The sequence below is a fragment of the Schistocerca piceifrons genome, chromosome 3 (genome assembly GCF_021461385.2).
Source record: "Schistocerca piceifrons isolate TAMUIC-IGC-003096 chromosome 3, iqSchPice1.1, whole genome shotgun sequence".
Taxonomy (NCBI): domain Eukaryota; kingdom Metazoa; phylum Arthropoda; class Insecta; order Orthoptera; family Acrididae; genus Schistocerca; species Schistocerca piceifrons.
In genome coordinates this window covers 34,512,982-34,526,284 of record NC_060140.1, presented here as the reverse complement: position 1 = coordinate 34,526,284, position 13,303 = coordinate 34,512,982, and the positions used below count along the sequence as shown (strand labels likewise).

At 44.4% G+C, this 13,303-nt stretch overlaps 1 protein-coding gene across 1 annotated transcript in view; it reads left to right on the top strand.

The window, feature by feature from the left end:
• Positions 1 to 572: 572 nt before the first annotated feature.
• Positions 573 to 13,303, top strand: part of LOC124788372 (transient receptor potential-gamma protein-like) — a 389,094-nt gene continuing 376,363 nt past the window's right edge. Inside the window, exons 1-2 of the mRNA XM_047255637.1 lie at positions 573 to 583; positions 849 to 1,050. Coding sequence (XP_047111593.1) covers positions 573 to 583; positions 849 to 1,050 — 213 coding nt within the window. The remainder of the gene's footprint in view (positions 584 to 848; positions 1,051 to 13,303) is intronic.

Genomic DNA, 13,303 nt, shown 5'->3' with positions numbered 1-13,303 from the left:
CAGTGCTGACATCGCCCCGGAGGATTCGACTCTACTCTAAGGATATTAGGGGGCTGTAACCCCGTCGAACGTGATCTCATCCCTTTGAAGTGTAGTGCGACCGCAGTTTTTGCTGTTACCGTACAGTGTGTTACCACTAGGAACCGCTGAATACCATTCGAGGAAATCTGAACGCCATCCGAAGCAGCAAATGCTTTTTCATCCGTCCTGTTTTGCACTCTCCTGTGGCGTGATCACGGATGGGTGCAACATTGGCACGTTCGCGAATAAAATGCCGAAGAGTCCCTCCGAGACCTCCGACTTCGGCAACACCCTCTGTGCCACCCACGCATCTTTGCTGAGCACGTTAAAAACGTACCTCTAGAGACTTCGATATCCATTCAGCTGAGTGGCTGCACTAGCACCCGAAGGCAGGCAACCTCGACGGCTGTGGAAGGGCTCAAATTTGGTCAAATGATTTTCGACGATCCCCGGTCTTTCCAACTCGTATACTAGAGCAAAAATAGCGATCGCTCTACACTCCAGAGAAGTCTAACCGCGTTCAGTGGGGTTGTGTCCTCGGAGTTGCTGAAATGTGGTGTCAGTGTGACATCGCTGACCCACCTTATATCTCACATAAACTTTTTCAGCTGGAGCCTTTTATTTCGCACGTGTCGACCCCGTGACGTCGGATGCGTCGCCGAGCCCGAGGTAGCAGGAAGCTTCGCTTTTGCACAATTGCAGAGGGAGGTTTTACGGCCCTACGAGCTAAATTTCAGACGCACGCGTCGCAAAGGGAGACAATTACGGGCTTTACCTTTTCTTTGCGAACCGTGTGCCAGTGTGGTGAGAGTGAGGGCGGCCCGCAGGTGCGGCTGCGACGAGTGCGTGGTGTCGCGCCAGGAGGACTCCCTGCGGCACTCGCGGTCCCGCATCAACGCGTACCGCGCGCTGGCCAGCCCCTCGCTCATCGCGCTCTCCTCCAAGGACCCCATCCTCACCGCCTTCGAGCTGTCCTGGGAGCTGCGCCGCCTCAGCTTCATGGAGCACGAGTTCAAGTGCGAGTACCAGGTAGGTCGGCGCAGCGCTGCGAGCCTGCAGGTTTCTGCTGCTGCTGCTCTGTGTGTCCGTGTTCAACTTTCTGTCTACCCGCATCAGCTGCTTGATCACTACCACAAAGTACTCTCCCTTACTAGTTTCCATTGGTTGCTCTACTATACTGTGTACATCCACTTCCAAGTGCCCACTGCCTGTGTCTACCGTATGTTATACAACCTCCCTTTGCTGTAAATAATAATCTTATTCTTAAGTCGTCGATACGCACAAGTCGCACCTGTCCCTCTGCAGGTCTTTGCAACAAAAATCAATGAAGAAGGACTTGATCCTAGTGTGTATCGTTTCGGTATAATAACAGTCAGTCCGTACCACTTTCATTCGCGTTCCTATTACCAAAGACATTTCCAGGGACAGAGGTGGACTCTGACCACGATCTATTCGTTACGAAATGTAGATTAAAACTTAAGAAACTGCAAAAAGGTGGGAATTTAACGAGATGGGACCTGCATAAGCTGACTAAACCTGAGGTTCTACAGAGTTTCAGGGAGAGCATAAGGGAACAATTGGCAAGAATGGGGGAAAGAAATACAGGAGAAGAAGACTGGGTAGCTTTGAGGGATGAAGTAGTGAAGGCAGCAGAGGATAAAGCAGGTAAAAAGACGAGGGCTAGTAGAACTCCTTGGGTAACACAAGAAATATTGAACTTAATTGACGAAAGGACAAAATATAAAAATGCAGTAAATGAAGCAGGCAAACAGGAATACAGACCTCTCAAAAATGAGATCGACAGGAAGTGCAAAATGGCTAAGCAGGGATGGCTAGAGGACAAATGTAAAGATGTAGAGGCCTATCTCACTAGGGGTAAGATAGATACTGCCTACAGGAAAATTACATAGACCTTTGGAGAAAAGAGAACCACTTGTATGAAATTCAAGAGCTCAGATCGAACCCCAGTTCTAAGCAAAGAAGGGAAAGCAGAAAGGTGGGAGGAGTATATAGAAGGACTATAACAAGGGCGAAGTACTTGAGAGCAATGTTATAGGAAGGGAAGAGGATGTAGATGAAGATGAAACGGGAGATACGATACTGCGCGAAGAGTTTGATAAAGCGCTGAAAGAACTAAGTCGAAACAAGGCCCCGGGAGTAGACAACATCCCCCTAGAACTACTGACAGCCTTGGGAGAGCCACCCTTGACAAAACTCTGCCATGTGATGAGCAACACGTATGAGACACGCGAAATACCGTCAGACTTCAAGAAGAATATAATAATTCCAATCCCAAACGCGGCAGGTGTTGACAGATGTGAAAATTACCGAACTAACAGTTTAATAAGTCACGGCTGCAAAATACTAACACGAATTCTTTACAGACGAATGGAAAAACTGAAAGAAGCCGACCTCGGGGAAGATCAGTTTGGATTCCGTAGAAATGTTGGAACACGTGAGGCAATATGACCTTACGACTTATCTTAGAAGCTACACTCCTGGAAATGGAAAAAAGAACACATTGACACCGGTGTGTCAGACCCACCATACTTGCTCCGGACACTGCGAGAGGGCTGTACAAGCAATGATCACACGCACGGCACAGCGGACACACCAGGAACCGCGGTGTTGGCCGTCGAATGGCGCTAGCTGCGCAGCATTTGTGCACCGCCGCCGTCAGTGTCAGCCAGTTTGCCGTGGCATACGGAGCTCCATCGCAGTCTTTAACACTGGTAGCATGCCGCGACAGCGTGGACGTGAACCGTATGTGCAGTTGACGGACTTTGAGCGAGGGCGTATAGTGGGCATGCGGGAGGCCGGGTGGACGTACCGCCGAATTGCTCAACACGTGGGGCGTGAGGTCTCCACAGTACATCGATGTTGTCGCCAGTGGTCGGCGGATGGTGCACGTGCCCGTCGACCTGGGACCGGACCGCAGCGACGCACGGATGCACGCCAAGACCGTAGGATCCTACGCAGTGCCGTAGGGGACCGCACCGCCACTTCCCAGCAAATTAGGGACACTGTTGCTCCTGGGATATCGGCGAGGACCATTCGCAACCGTCTCCATGAAGCTGGGCTACGGTCCCGCACACCGTTAGGCCGTCTTCCGCTCACGCCCCAACATCGTGCAGCCCGCCTCCAGTGGTGTCGCGACAGGCGTGAATGGAGGGACGAATGGAGACGTATCGTCTTCAGCGATGAGAGTCGCTTCTGCCTTGGTGCCAATGATGGTCGTATGCGTGTTTGGCGCCGTGCAGGTGAGCGCCACAATCAGGACTGCATACGACCGAGGCACACAGGGCCAACACCCGGCATCATGGTGTGGGGAGCGATCTCCTACACTGGCCGTACACCACTGGTGATCGTCGAGGGGACACTGAATAGTGCACGGTACATCCAAACCGTCATCGAACCCATCGTTCTACCATTCCTAGACCGGCAAGGGAACTTGCTGTTCCAACAGGACAATGCACGTCCGCATGTATCCCGTGCCACCCAACGTGCTCTAGAAGGTGTAAGTCAACTACCCTGGCCAGCAAGATCTCCGGATCTGTCCCCCATTGAGCATGTTTGGGACTGGATGAAGCGTCGTCTCACGCGGTCTGCACGTCCAGCACGAACGCTGGTCCAACTGAGGCGCCAGGTGGAAATGGCATGGCAAGCCGTTCCACAGGACTACATCCAGCATCTCTACGATCGTCTCCATGGGAGAATAGCAGCCCGCATTGCTGCGAAAGGTGGATATACACTGTACTAGTGCCGACATTGTGCATGCTCTGTTGCCTGTGTCTATGTGCCTGTGGTTCTGTCAGTGTGATCATGTGATGTATCTGACCCCAGGAATGTGTCAATAAAGTTTCCCCTTCCTGGGACAATGAATTCACGGTGTTCTTATTTCAATTTCCAGGAGTGTAGATTAAGAAAAGGCAAAGCTACATTTCTAGCATTTGTAGACTTCGAGAAAGCTTTTGACAATGTTGACTGGAATACTCTCTTTCGCCGGCCGGAGTGGATGTGCGGTTCTAGGCGCTACAGTCTGGAGCCGAGCGACCGCTACGGTCGCAGGTTCGAATCCTGCCTCGGGCATGGATGTGTGTGATGTCCTTAGGTTAGTTAGGTTTAATTAGTTCTAAATTCTAGGTGACTGATGACCTCAGAAGTTAAGTCGCATAGTGCTCAGAGCCATTTTTTTATTCTCTTTCAAATTCTAAAGGTGGCAGGGGTAAACTACAGGGAACGAAATGCTATTTACAATTTGTACAGAAACCAGATGGCCGTTATAAGAGTCGAGGGACACGAAACGGAGGCACTGGTTGGTTGTAGCCTCTCTCCGATGTTATTCAATCTGTATATTGAGCAAGCAGTAAAGGAAACAAAAGAAAAATTCGGAGTAGGTATTAAAATCCATGGGGAAGAAATAAAAACTTTAAGGTTCGCCGATGATATTGTGATTCTGTCAGAGACAGCAAAGGACTTGGAAGAGCAGTTGAACGGAATGGACAGTTTCTTGAAGAGAGGATATAAGATGAACATCAACAAAAGCAAAACGAGGATAATGGAATGTAGTCGAATTAAGTCGGGTGATGCTGACGGAATTAGATTAAGAAATGAGACACTTTAAGTAGTAAAGGAGTTTTGCTATTTGTGGAGCAAAATAACTGATGATGTTCGAAGTAGGGACGATATAAAATGTAGACTGGCAATGGCAAGGAAAGCGTTTCTGAAGAAGAGAAATTTGTTAACTTCGAGTATAGATTTAAGTGTCAGGAAGTCGTTTCTGAAAGTATTTGTATGGAGTGTAGTCATGTATGGAAGTGAAACATGGACGATAACCAGTTTGGACAAGAAGAGAATAGAAGCTTTCGAAATGTGGTGCTACAGAAGAATGCTGAAGATAAGGTGGGTAGATCACGTAACTAATGAGGAGGTATTGAATAGGATTGGGGAGAAGAGAAGTTTGTGGCACAACTTGACTAGAAGAAGGGCTCGGTTGGTAGGACATGTTCTGAGACATCAAGGGATCACCAATTTAGTATTGGAGGGCAGCGTGGAGGGTAAAAATCGTGGAGGGAGACCAAGAGATGAATACACTAAGCAGATTCAGAAATATGTAGGTTTGCAGTAGGTACTGGGAGATGAAGCAGCTTGCACAGGATAGAGTAGCATGGAGAGCTGCATCAAACCAGTCTCAGAACTGAAGGCCACAACAACAACAACAACAACAACACATCACCAAAGACATGATTTCCCATGAACTGTCCTTTACCATTAATATTCTAAGTTCTAGGGGACTGATGACCATAGATGTTAAGTCCCATAGTGCTCAGAGCCATTTGAACCATTTGAACCAAAATTTATTTCCAATCCCAGATTTTACTTGCCTTTTTTTCATGTCTTTCATGAAAATATTAGTAACTACAATATATCGATCATTACCTCGCTTTATTTGCGGTGTGAAGTAAAAATTGAATAAAAAAGGATTGTGAACTCGACCCACGACCCTCGGATTGCCAGTCTGTGCTCTTACCTTTATGCCCCACACTGCCTGGAAAGCACACTATGACAAATTGCTGATGCCTCCTGACGAGGGCCAAAAATACTATTCTCTAAACACTTGGCCATCCGGAATTCCCAGTTCTGTTATTTTCATTTCTGGCCAAACCTCGCATATACTATAAATTCGGACTAAATCGGAATTGATAAGTACGCACGGTCTCCTTCTGAGTGAAATCTAAGTTAGGTCACAGCAGAACTTGTAAAAGATAAATTCTGTGAACTTGTGCAAAGTGAAGTAAAGTAGTCATAAACGAAATATGTATTATTAAAATGCACTGACGAGGACGACTGGTGTGGTAGCATGTTGCCCGATTAAAATTACGTCACACAGGAACAGGCGTACTGGACCAAAGGGCTGGCTACAAAATGTGCAACACGGCAGTGTGGCTGTTTTTGGCGTCGCAGAATTTTTGTAAACAAACAGCCAATGGATGGTAGTCGACGTTCGCCAGTGCCCAAATTAACATCAGCGAAAGAGTGAACTAAAAGAGCACGGATCATTTAAGAAATTCGTGGCAGGTGCGGATGTGAGTTAGGAGAAGACAGTTAATGCAGCAGCATTTGATATGAACAGGCGGAAGTACAGCTGTGAGGACTGCCTCTGGGTCACACAACTGTTTGTGTTTGGAACCGTCTGAGTAGCAGAACATGCCGTGATGACTCAGCCAAGAGGGAAAGTTACCTTTCGATGGAAATAATGTTAGAACGACTTATTTTGAAGTGGAAAAGTTCCTAGGAGAAGAATTAAAAGTGAGTTGGGACGTTGTTATATGAATCCATATGTCAACTGTCAAAAGTGTTTGTTTTCTCAAAATGGAGAAGGCAGAACTTTGTGACAAAGGAGTAAATTCGTGTGGAAGCAGTTCACAAGTTACACGTTGTGAGGGCAGTATTGGTGATATTAGTGTTTCACATGCTAGATGTGCTATCAGAACTATCAGAATTTCTGAGTAGCCGTTTGAAGTGCCTGCTGAATCGGTATGCATGCCACAGTATGGATACCTAATATGTTCCAAAACGCCGGGCATAACAGTGGGATTTTCTGCTGCTTATATCTCGGGTTCTATTGGTGATAGAAATGTAGGGTCAAGTGTTTTGGACAGCCCGTGAGCTGGGAACCATTTTTATATTCAACAGAATAATCTTAATGTCGCTACCCTACAGCACAGGGTCAAAGTATGAATATTACACGCTTCGTTCTGCTTAGGCAAATGGAGCAAATCGGTGGTTGGTTCTTCTTGTATTTCATGTGGTCTGCGGTGGCCTTAATGAGACTTGCACGGCCTACATTAGTTTATGGATGGTTCCTCGGAAAAACCCACAAAATGAGTTTCTTTACTATATTTTCGCCGTCACCAGCCGACCAAAATCCAGCGTAGGATTCCGAGACGACTATACACAGCAAATGTCTGAAATTTTTACAATGTATTCGTAAGATCTAGATCTCGAACAACCTTGAAAACTTTCTTTGTAACTTTATCTGCTCCCGAGATACAGATGTTCAAAGTTGCTCTAATTCTATACGTAAAATCCGGTATGAAGCTGAATCGAAATAATAAATAATTGCAGCAAATTGCTCAAATTTTAATGTTATGTTCTATAGGCATTTATTTAGAAGAGACGTATCCCCGTTTTCAAAAATCTTTATCCGTTATCGCGAAACACCCATAAAACTCCTTTCTTGGGTACTAAGACCCAGCCGCGGATTCCGAGAGGGCTATGCACAGGAAATGTCTGTAATTTTTACGTCGTATTTCCAAGACCCAGTTCTAGAACAACCTTAAAAATTTTCTTTATATTATTGTCCATTTCCGAGATACACAGGTTCGAAGTTACCATATTTTTACACGTAAAATCCGGCTTAAGGCGTGCCAGAATTTTTGGAAAAGTATTTAAAGGTAGAATGAGGCAGCTGGTAGCCCACTTTTTGTGTCAGAGCCTTTTCTACAGACAGGAACATATTCGCATTTTTTGGGCTGGGATGGGAGCTAGTATATTAATTCAGTTTTCTCGAGTTACGGGAAGTCACGAGTAATATTGCATGGTCCAATGCCTACAGGTTCCCTGTATTCAATGGCGTCAGACAAGTAAAAGTTTATCAGCAACGACATTTAGCGTTCTACATTAATGTGTGCAGATACAGATCCCTTGTATATGATGCGCACCCGACAACTGGAGCCGGGTGCGGTGTGCAGCGGGTGACGTGCACACAGAGCTGCCTGCCCGCCTGAGACCCGTGGCCGCGAGCTAACTGGGCAGAGATGGCCCACCCCGATGACGGCAGCGATCCCAGGTGGCAGTGCCACTTCACAGCTCCATACCTCACGCCGTCCCCCTGACAGGGTCTCCGCTGTGTGCTTCTTGCAGCTCACTGCATACTGTGGAACAGAGATCAGCGTGTGCAAGGGTAAAAGGCGTCTGGCCGACGATTAGGCAGAAGTTAGCTCGAATATCTAGAACAGACCAACTAGTACCACATCGGCAGACTTTTTACATACAGGTGGAATTGCGTATCCGAACACGAAAGGATATGCCATCGAGTGCTTCAAGGGACATACGAGCCATTACATTCTGGCGGCAGATAACAAATGAGAGGAAAACTTCCCCACATGCAAGGGGAATTTGAAGGCAGCAGTGCCAGCACGGGCAGTCTTACGCATGATTTTAGCCGCTTTCTGAATAACAGATTTCATATGTTCTAGAAAGTTTCTTGTCTACTCTAAAACAATGCCTAAATATCTACTCGTACAAACAGTGCAACGTATTACAGGGATTCCGTCAAGCCTCAGGGAGGTATTTCTGGCAAGACAAAGTCGTCCCTTCAGAAGTATGTATGTAGTTTCATGAACTGCTACAGTCAATTTGTTGCCCTTGCACCAATGCTGCAACTGAGCAAACACATCATTAGTCTTTTTTTTCTTTTCTTCTTCTTCTTCTTCTTCTTCTTCTTCTTCTTCAAGTCTCGCCCTGGAGTCTGCAAACACAACTATTAGGATGTCATCTGTGTATCCACAAACAATTACAATAGCGTCTGCCCCGTCTAACAGATGTAGTAAGCGTTTAGTACTAAGATCTCAGAACAATGAACCACTTACGGAGCCTTAAGGGCAGCCCTTGGTAATCTTTTTGATTACCTCACTCTGCCCCACAAGCCACTGGACGCTCCATCCACTACAATAACCTATAAAGCTCTTACGCAGACATTAGGGGCACCGACATCTCGGAGGCGTGCAAACATCGCAGGCCACCAAAGAATATCGAGTACCCTGCTATGTCAATCGTGAGCGCGCCTGCATACTTCACTGTCGAATTTCCTACAATCAGAAAAGCTCTATTAACCGTATCATCTATATACTTCCCTTTTCTGAAACCACATTGACACTAGTTTAGAACCGGGGGCTCCCTATGCGCCTGCAACTGGTCGCACAGCAAACTCTTCTGAAGTTTGACAAAGACGTTAGAAGTAAACAGGTGATTACATCTTTATCCTGTCACTTTTTAATCACTGCTGCACTAGCTCTTTTCCATATCGCTGGGATCCTACCTGTCCGCAACACCTCTTTTAGTAATGCTGTCAAATATGGCACCATCAGTGGACCCACCACCCGCACGATCTCAGGGTAAACGCTGTCCGAACCAGGTGCGTTTCCAGTTTTGGGCTTGCTACAGCAAGAAAAATTCGGAGTAGGTATTAAAATTCATGGAGAAGAAGTAAAAACTTTGAGGTTCGCCGATGACATTGTAATTCTGTCAGAGACAGCAAAGGACTTGGAAGAGCAGTTGAACGGAATGAACAGTGTCTTGAAAGGAGGATATAAGATGAACATCAACAAAAGCAAAACGAGGATAATGGAATGTAGTCAAATTAAATCGGGTGATGCTGAGGGAATTAGATTAGGAATTGAGACACTTAAAGTAGTAAAGGAGTTTTGCTATTTAGGGAGTAAAATAACTGATGATGGTCGAAGTAGAGAGGATATAAAATGTAGACTGGCGATGGCAAGGAAATCGTTTCTGAAGAAGAGAAATTTGTTAACATCGAGTATAGATTTAAGTGTCAGGAAGTCGTTTCTGAAAGTATTTGTATGGAGTGTAGCCATGTATGGAAGTGAAACATGGACGATAACTAGTTTGGACAAGGAGAGAATAGAAGCTTTCGAAATGTGGTGCTACAGAAGAATGCTGAAGATATGGTGGGTAGATCACGTAACTAATGAGGAGGTATTGAATAGGATTGGGGAGAAGAGAAGTTTGTGGCACAGCTTGACTAGAAGAAGGGATCGGTTGGTAGGACATGTTCTGAGACATCGAGGGATCACCAGTTTAGTATTGGAGGGCAACGTGGAGGGTAAAAATCGTAGAGGGAGACCAAGAGATGAATACACTAAGCAGATTCAGAAGGATGTAGGTTGCAGTAGGTACTGGGAGATGAAGAAGCTTGCACAGGATAGAGTAGCATGGAGAGCTGCATCAAACCAGTCTCAGGACTGAAGACGACAACAACAACAACAACAGCAACTTTGTGAGCATGAAGTACCACGAACATCTGATTGCCCTATTCGTTATCCTGTGCACTTCTAAGTTGTGCGTATATTTCAGTATTAGCGTTGTCATCAGGAAGTACGGCGGTCAGCAGGTATTCTGCTGACTCCCTCCATCCAATCGTCTTTGACCCATCCTCATTACAAATTCTAGGCATGAGAATAGACTCCTTAACCTTTTCAGTCAGTGGCTTGTAAGGTCTTCTACATAAGTCAAATTGCAGTTACCTTCGCAGGAACCTCTTACAGCATGATTTCCTCTGCTTGTGGCCCTCTGTTACTGGCAGTTATCCCTTTGATGACAACTGCATATTGGTCACTGGACGGCCATACAATTTGCTAAAGTGACATCTATGTTAGTGGCTACACATGCTTGTCTCTCTAATATAGTGTTACTTAAACATCGATAAACTATCAGCTATCGATAGCGTCTGAACTATCTACACGATCTTAAGACTTCTTTAATAATCGGTAGTCATATCGCTTACAATGCAAATTTGCTCTAATCGGAGCGCGAAAAATTGGCGGATTCTGTTACCTCCATAGCGTCTGGAGCGCACAGGAAATATATTGTGTGGAGGTATTTAATCAACATCAAATATGGTGGCGTCTTTATTAACGTTTATTGTTAATAGATTGGCCTCTGTGGGGGGAGGGGGCGAGGGATAACGTGTGAGACGGAATTTTGTAATTTTGTTCCTAATGATGATAGATAACTCATCGTCGTGCGTATCTCGTAAATTGCAACGTAAATAACATGGATTCATGAATAAGCGTTATAAAGAAAGTCATCTTCAAATGTATGTGCATACTTACGTGTAACAAGAAATACAAATGAAAATAACTCTGTTGCACTACAAAACAGGTAGTAGAGGTAAAACGACATTTAAAATATTTGTTGAGCGTTTTTGACTGTACTGCATAACCAATTTTAAAATAAATACAATTACTATCGTTATTAATCAGACACACCCGCTAATGTAATTTCTGGTTCTGAGTACTCATTGTGCTTACAAGTGTCTTCAACTGTACATGTTAACGCATAAGGTGATTCGAAAATACAAAACATCGATGAAATTCTAATGGCCCTATGCCACTTTTCCTTTCGCAGAATTACAAATATCGTTCATATTTTGGCTGACTGTGTTGTGTTCGATTAACTGAGCTTGTTCCTTCAAAGATGCACCAGTTACCAAAAAACTGAATGTAGTAAAATCACAACCTGCCTAGTGTCAAGTTTATTTGTGTGGTTTTAAAATATACATCTGCATTTACATGCTGTCAGTTTTAACAGTATTGCAATGCATATTTATAAGTAATTCGGACGAAATGTAAATGTTTTAATGGAGGTGAGACAAAACTAATCTCTGTGGGATGTGAGGTCCGCCAGTTATGCAAAACACCGTTTTTTTCAATACCCAAACACGTTTCAGCACCACTGTGCCATCATCAGTGGGTTTCCGTTTTATTTATTCTGTAATGTGAACATTTCTGTTAAATGATTACAAAATTATGAGGATGTTTAGTTCAAACAATAGTTCGTTTCTTTTTGTTAATACCTTTACACTTGGTGTGCATGAATTTTCCGTATCATTTGTCTATTATTTACTACAGGTAGCTTGTCAACTGCAACAAAACGATGTTGATGAGGAAATTTTGCTGGGCGTTAACCTATCCTCTAGAATGTAATTTGGTTTGTCGCGATGTTTTCTTGCCTACATGCGTTTTTACTTACGTTTTCGTGTGGCAAGTCCTTTTATTCTCCACATCATGGTGAGGTGTCGTAATGCACACGTAAATATAACACCTATTTTCCACAAATAAGGTAGTAAAACACTTTTCACTTCACCAAAACACAGTCTCATTGTGGTTTGTTGTGTGTCCCAGCCCAGTAAGTGTTCATTTGTTCACCAGAGACTTCGGTGCCAAATTTGAATTTTGTTTACATTTTATCTTTGCGTGTGTTTGTGTGTGTGTGTGTGTGTGTGTTTTCTGTACGCTTCTTAGCTGTTTGTGTTGTCTTTTACATGGTAACTGGCGGACCTCACATCCTACAATTTTAACTGCAAACATGTCAACACAAGGAGCTGCAAATCCAAATTATGAAAACTAATTTCTTCTTGCCAAGAGCTGATCGTGAATTCCCGGGAATGATTTTGGTAAAACTGCCAACCCTGTAGCTATTTCTTAAGCGCCAACCCAATAACGTTAAAACCCCTTGTTTAATACATGTGAAGAGGATGAATTAGCTCACCATCATTTTTTTCTTTTTTTAGTTTACAGCAATCTGCGAGTTGATTAATAATTTTTCGAGTGTCACGAGGAAGAATGCTGCCCGTAAAGCCTGTAACTCTTCGGGGTGTCGTGGGAGATGCCCCAGTGTGTCAACAGTGGCTTCGTCGTCACTTATTTCATTATTTAAACGCCACACAACAATCAGATCTACATCTGCATGGATACTCTACGAATCACATTTCAGTGCCTGGCAGAGGGTTCATCGAACCACCTTCACAATTCTGTATTATTCAAATCACGTATATCGCGCGGAAAGAATGAACACCTATATCTTTCCGTACGAGCTCTGATTTTCCTTATTTTATCGTGGTGATCGTTCCGCCCTATGTAGGTCGGTGTCAACAAAATATTTTCGCATTCGGAGGAGAAAGTTGGTGATTGGAATTTCGTGAGAACATTTCGTCGCAACGAAAAACGCCTTTCTTTTAATGATTTCCACCCCAAATCCTGTATCATTTCTGTGACACTCTCTCCCATATTTCGGTATAATACAAAACGTGCTGCCTTTCTTTGAACTTTTTCGATGTACTCCGTCAGTCCTATCTAGTAAGGATCCCACACCGCACAGCAGTATTCTAAAAGAGGACGGACAAGCTTAGTGTAGGCAGTCTGCTTAGTAGGTCTGTTACATTTTCTAAGTGTCCTGCCAATAAAACTCAGTCTCTCGTTAGCCTTTCCCACAACACTTTCTATGTGTTCTTTCCAATTTAAGTTGTTCGTAATTGTAATACCTAGGTATTTAGTTGAATTTACTGCTTTTAGGTTAGGCTGATATATCGTGTAGGTGAAGTTTGAGTTCCTTTTAGTACTCATGTGGATGGCCTCACACTTTTCGTTATTCAGGGTCAACTGCCACTTTTCGCACCATTCAGATATTTTTTCTAAAT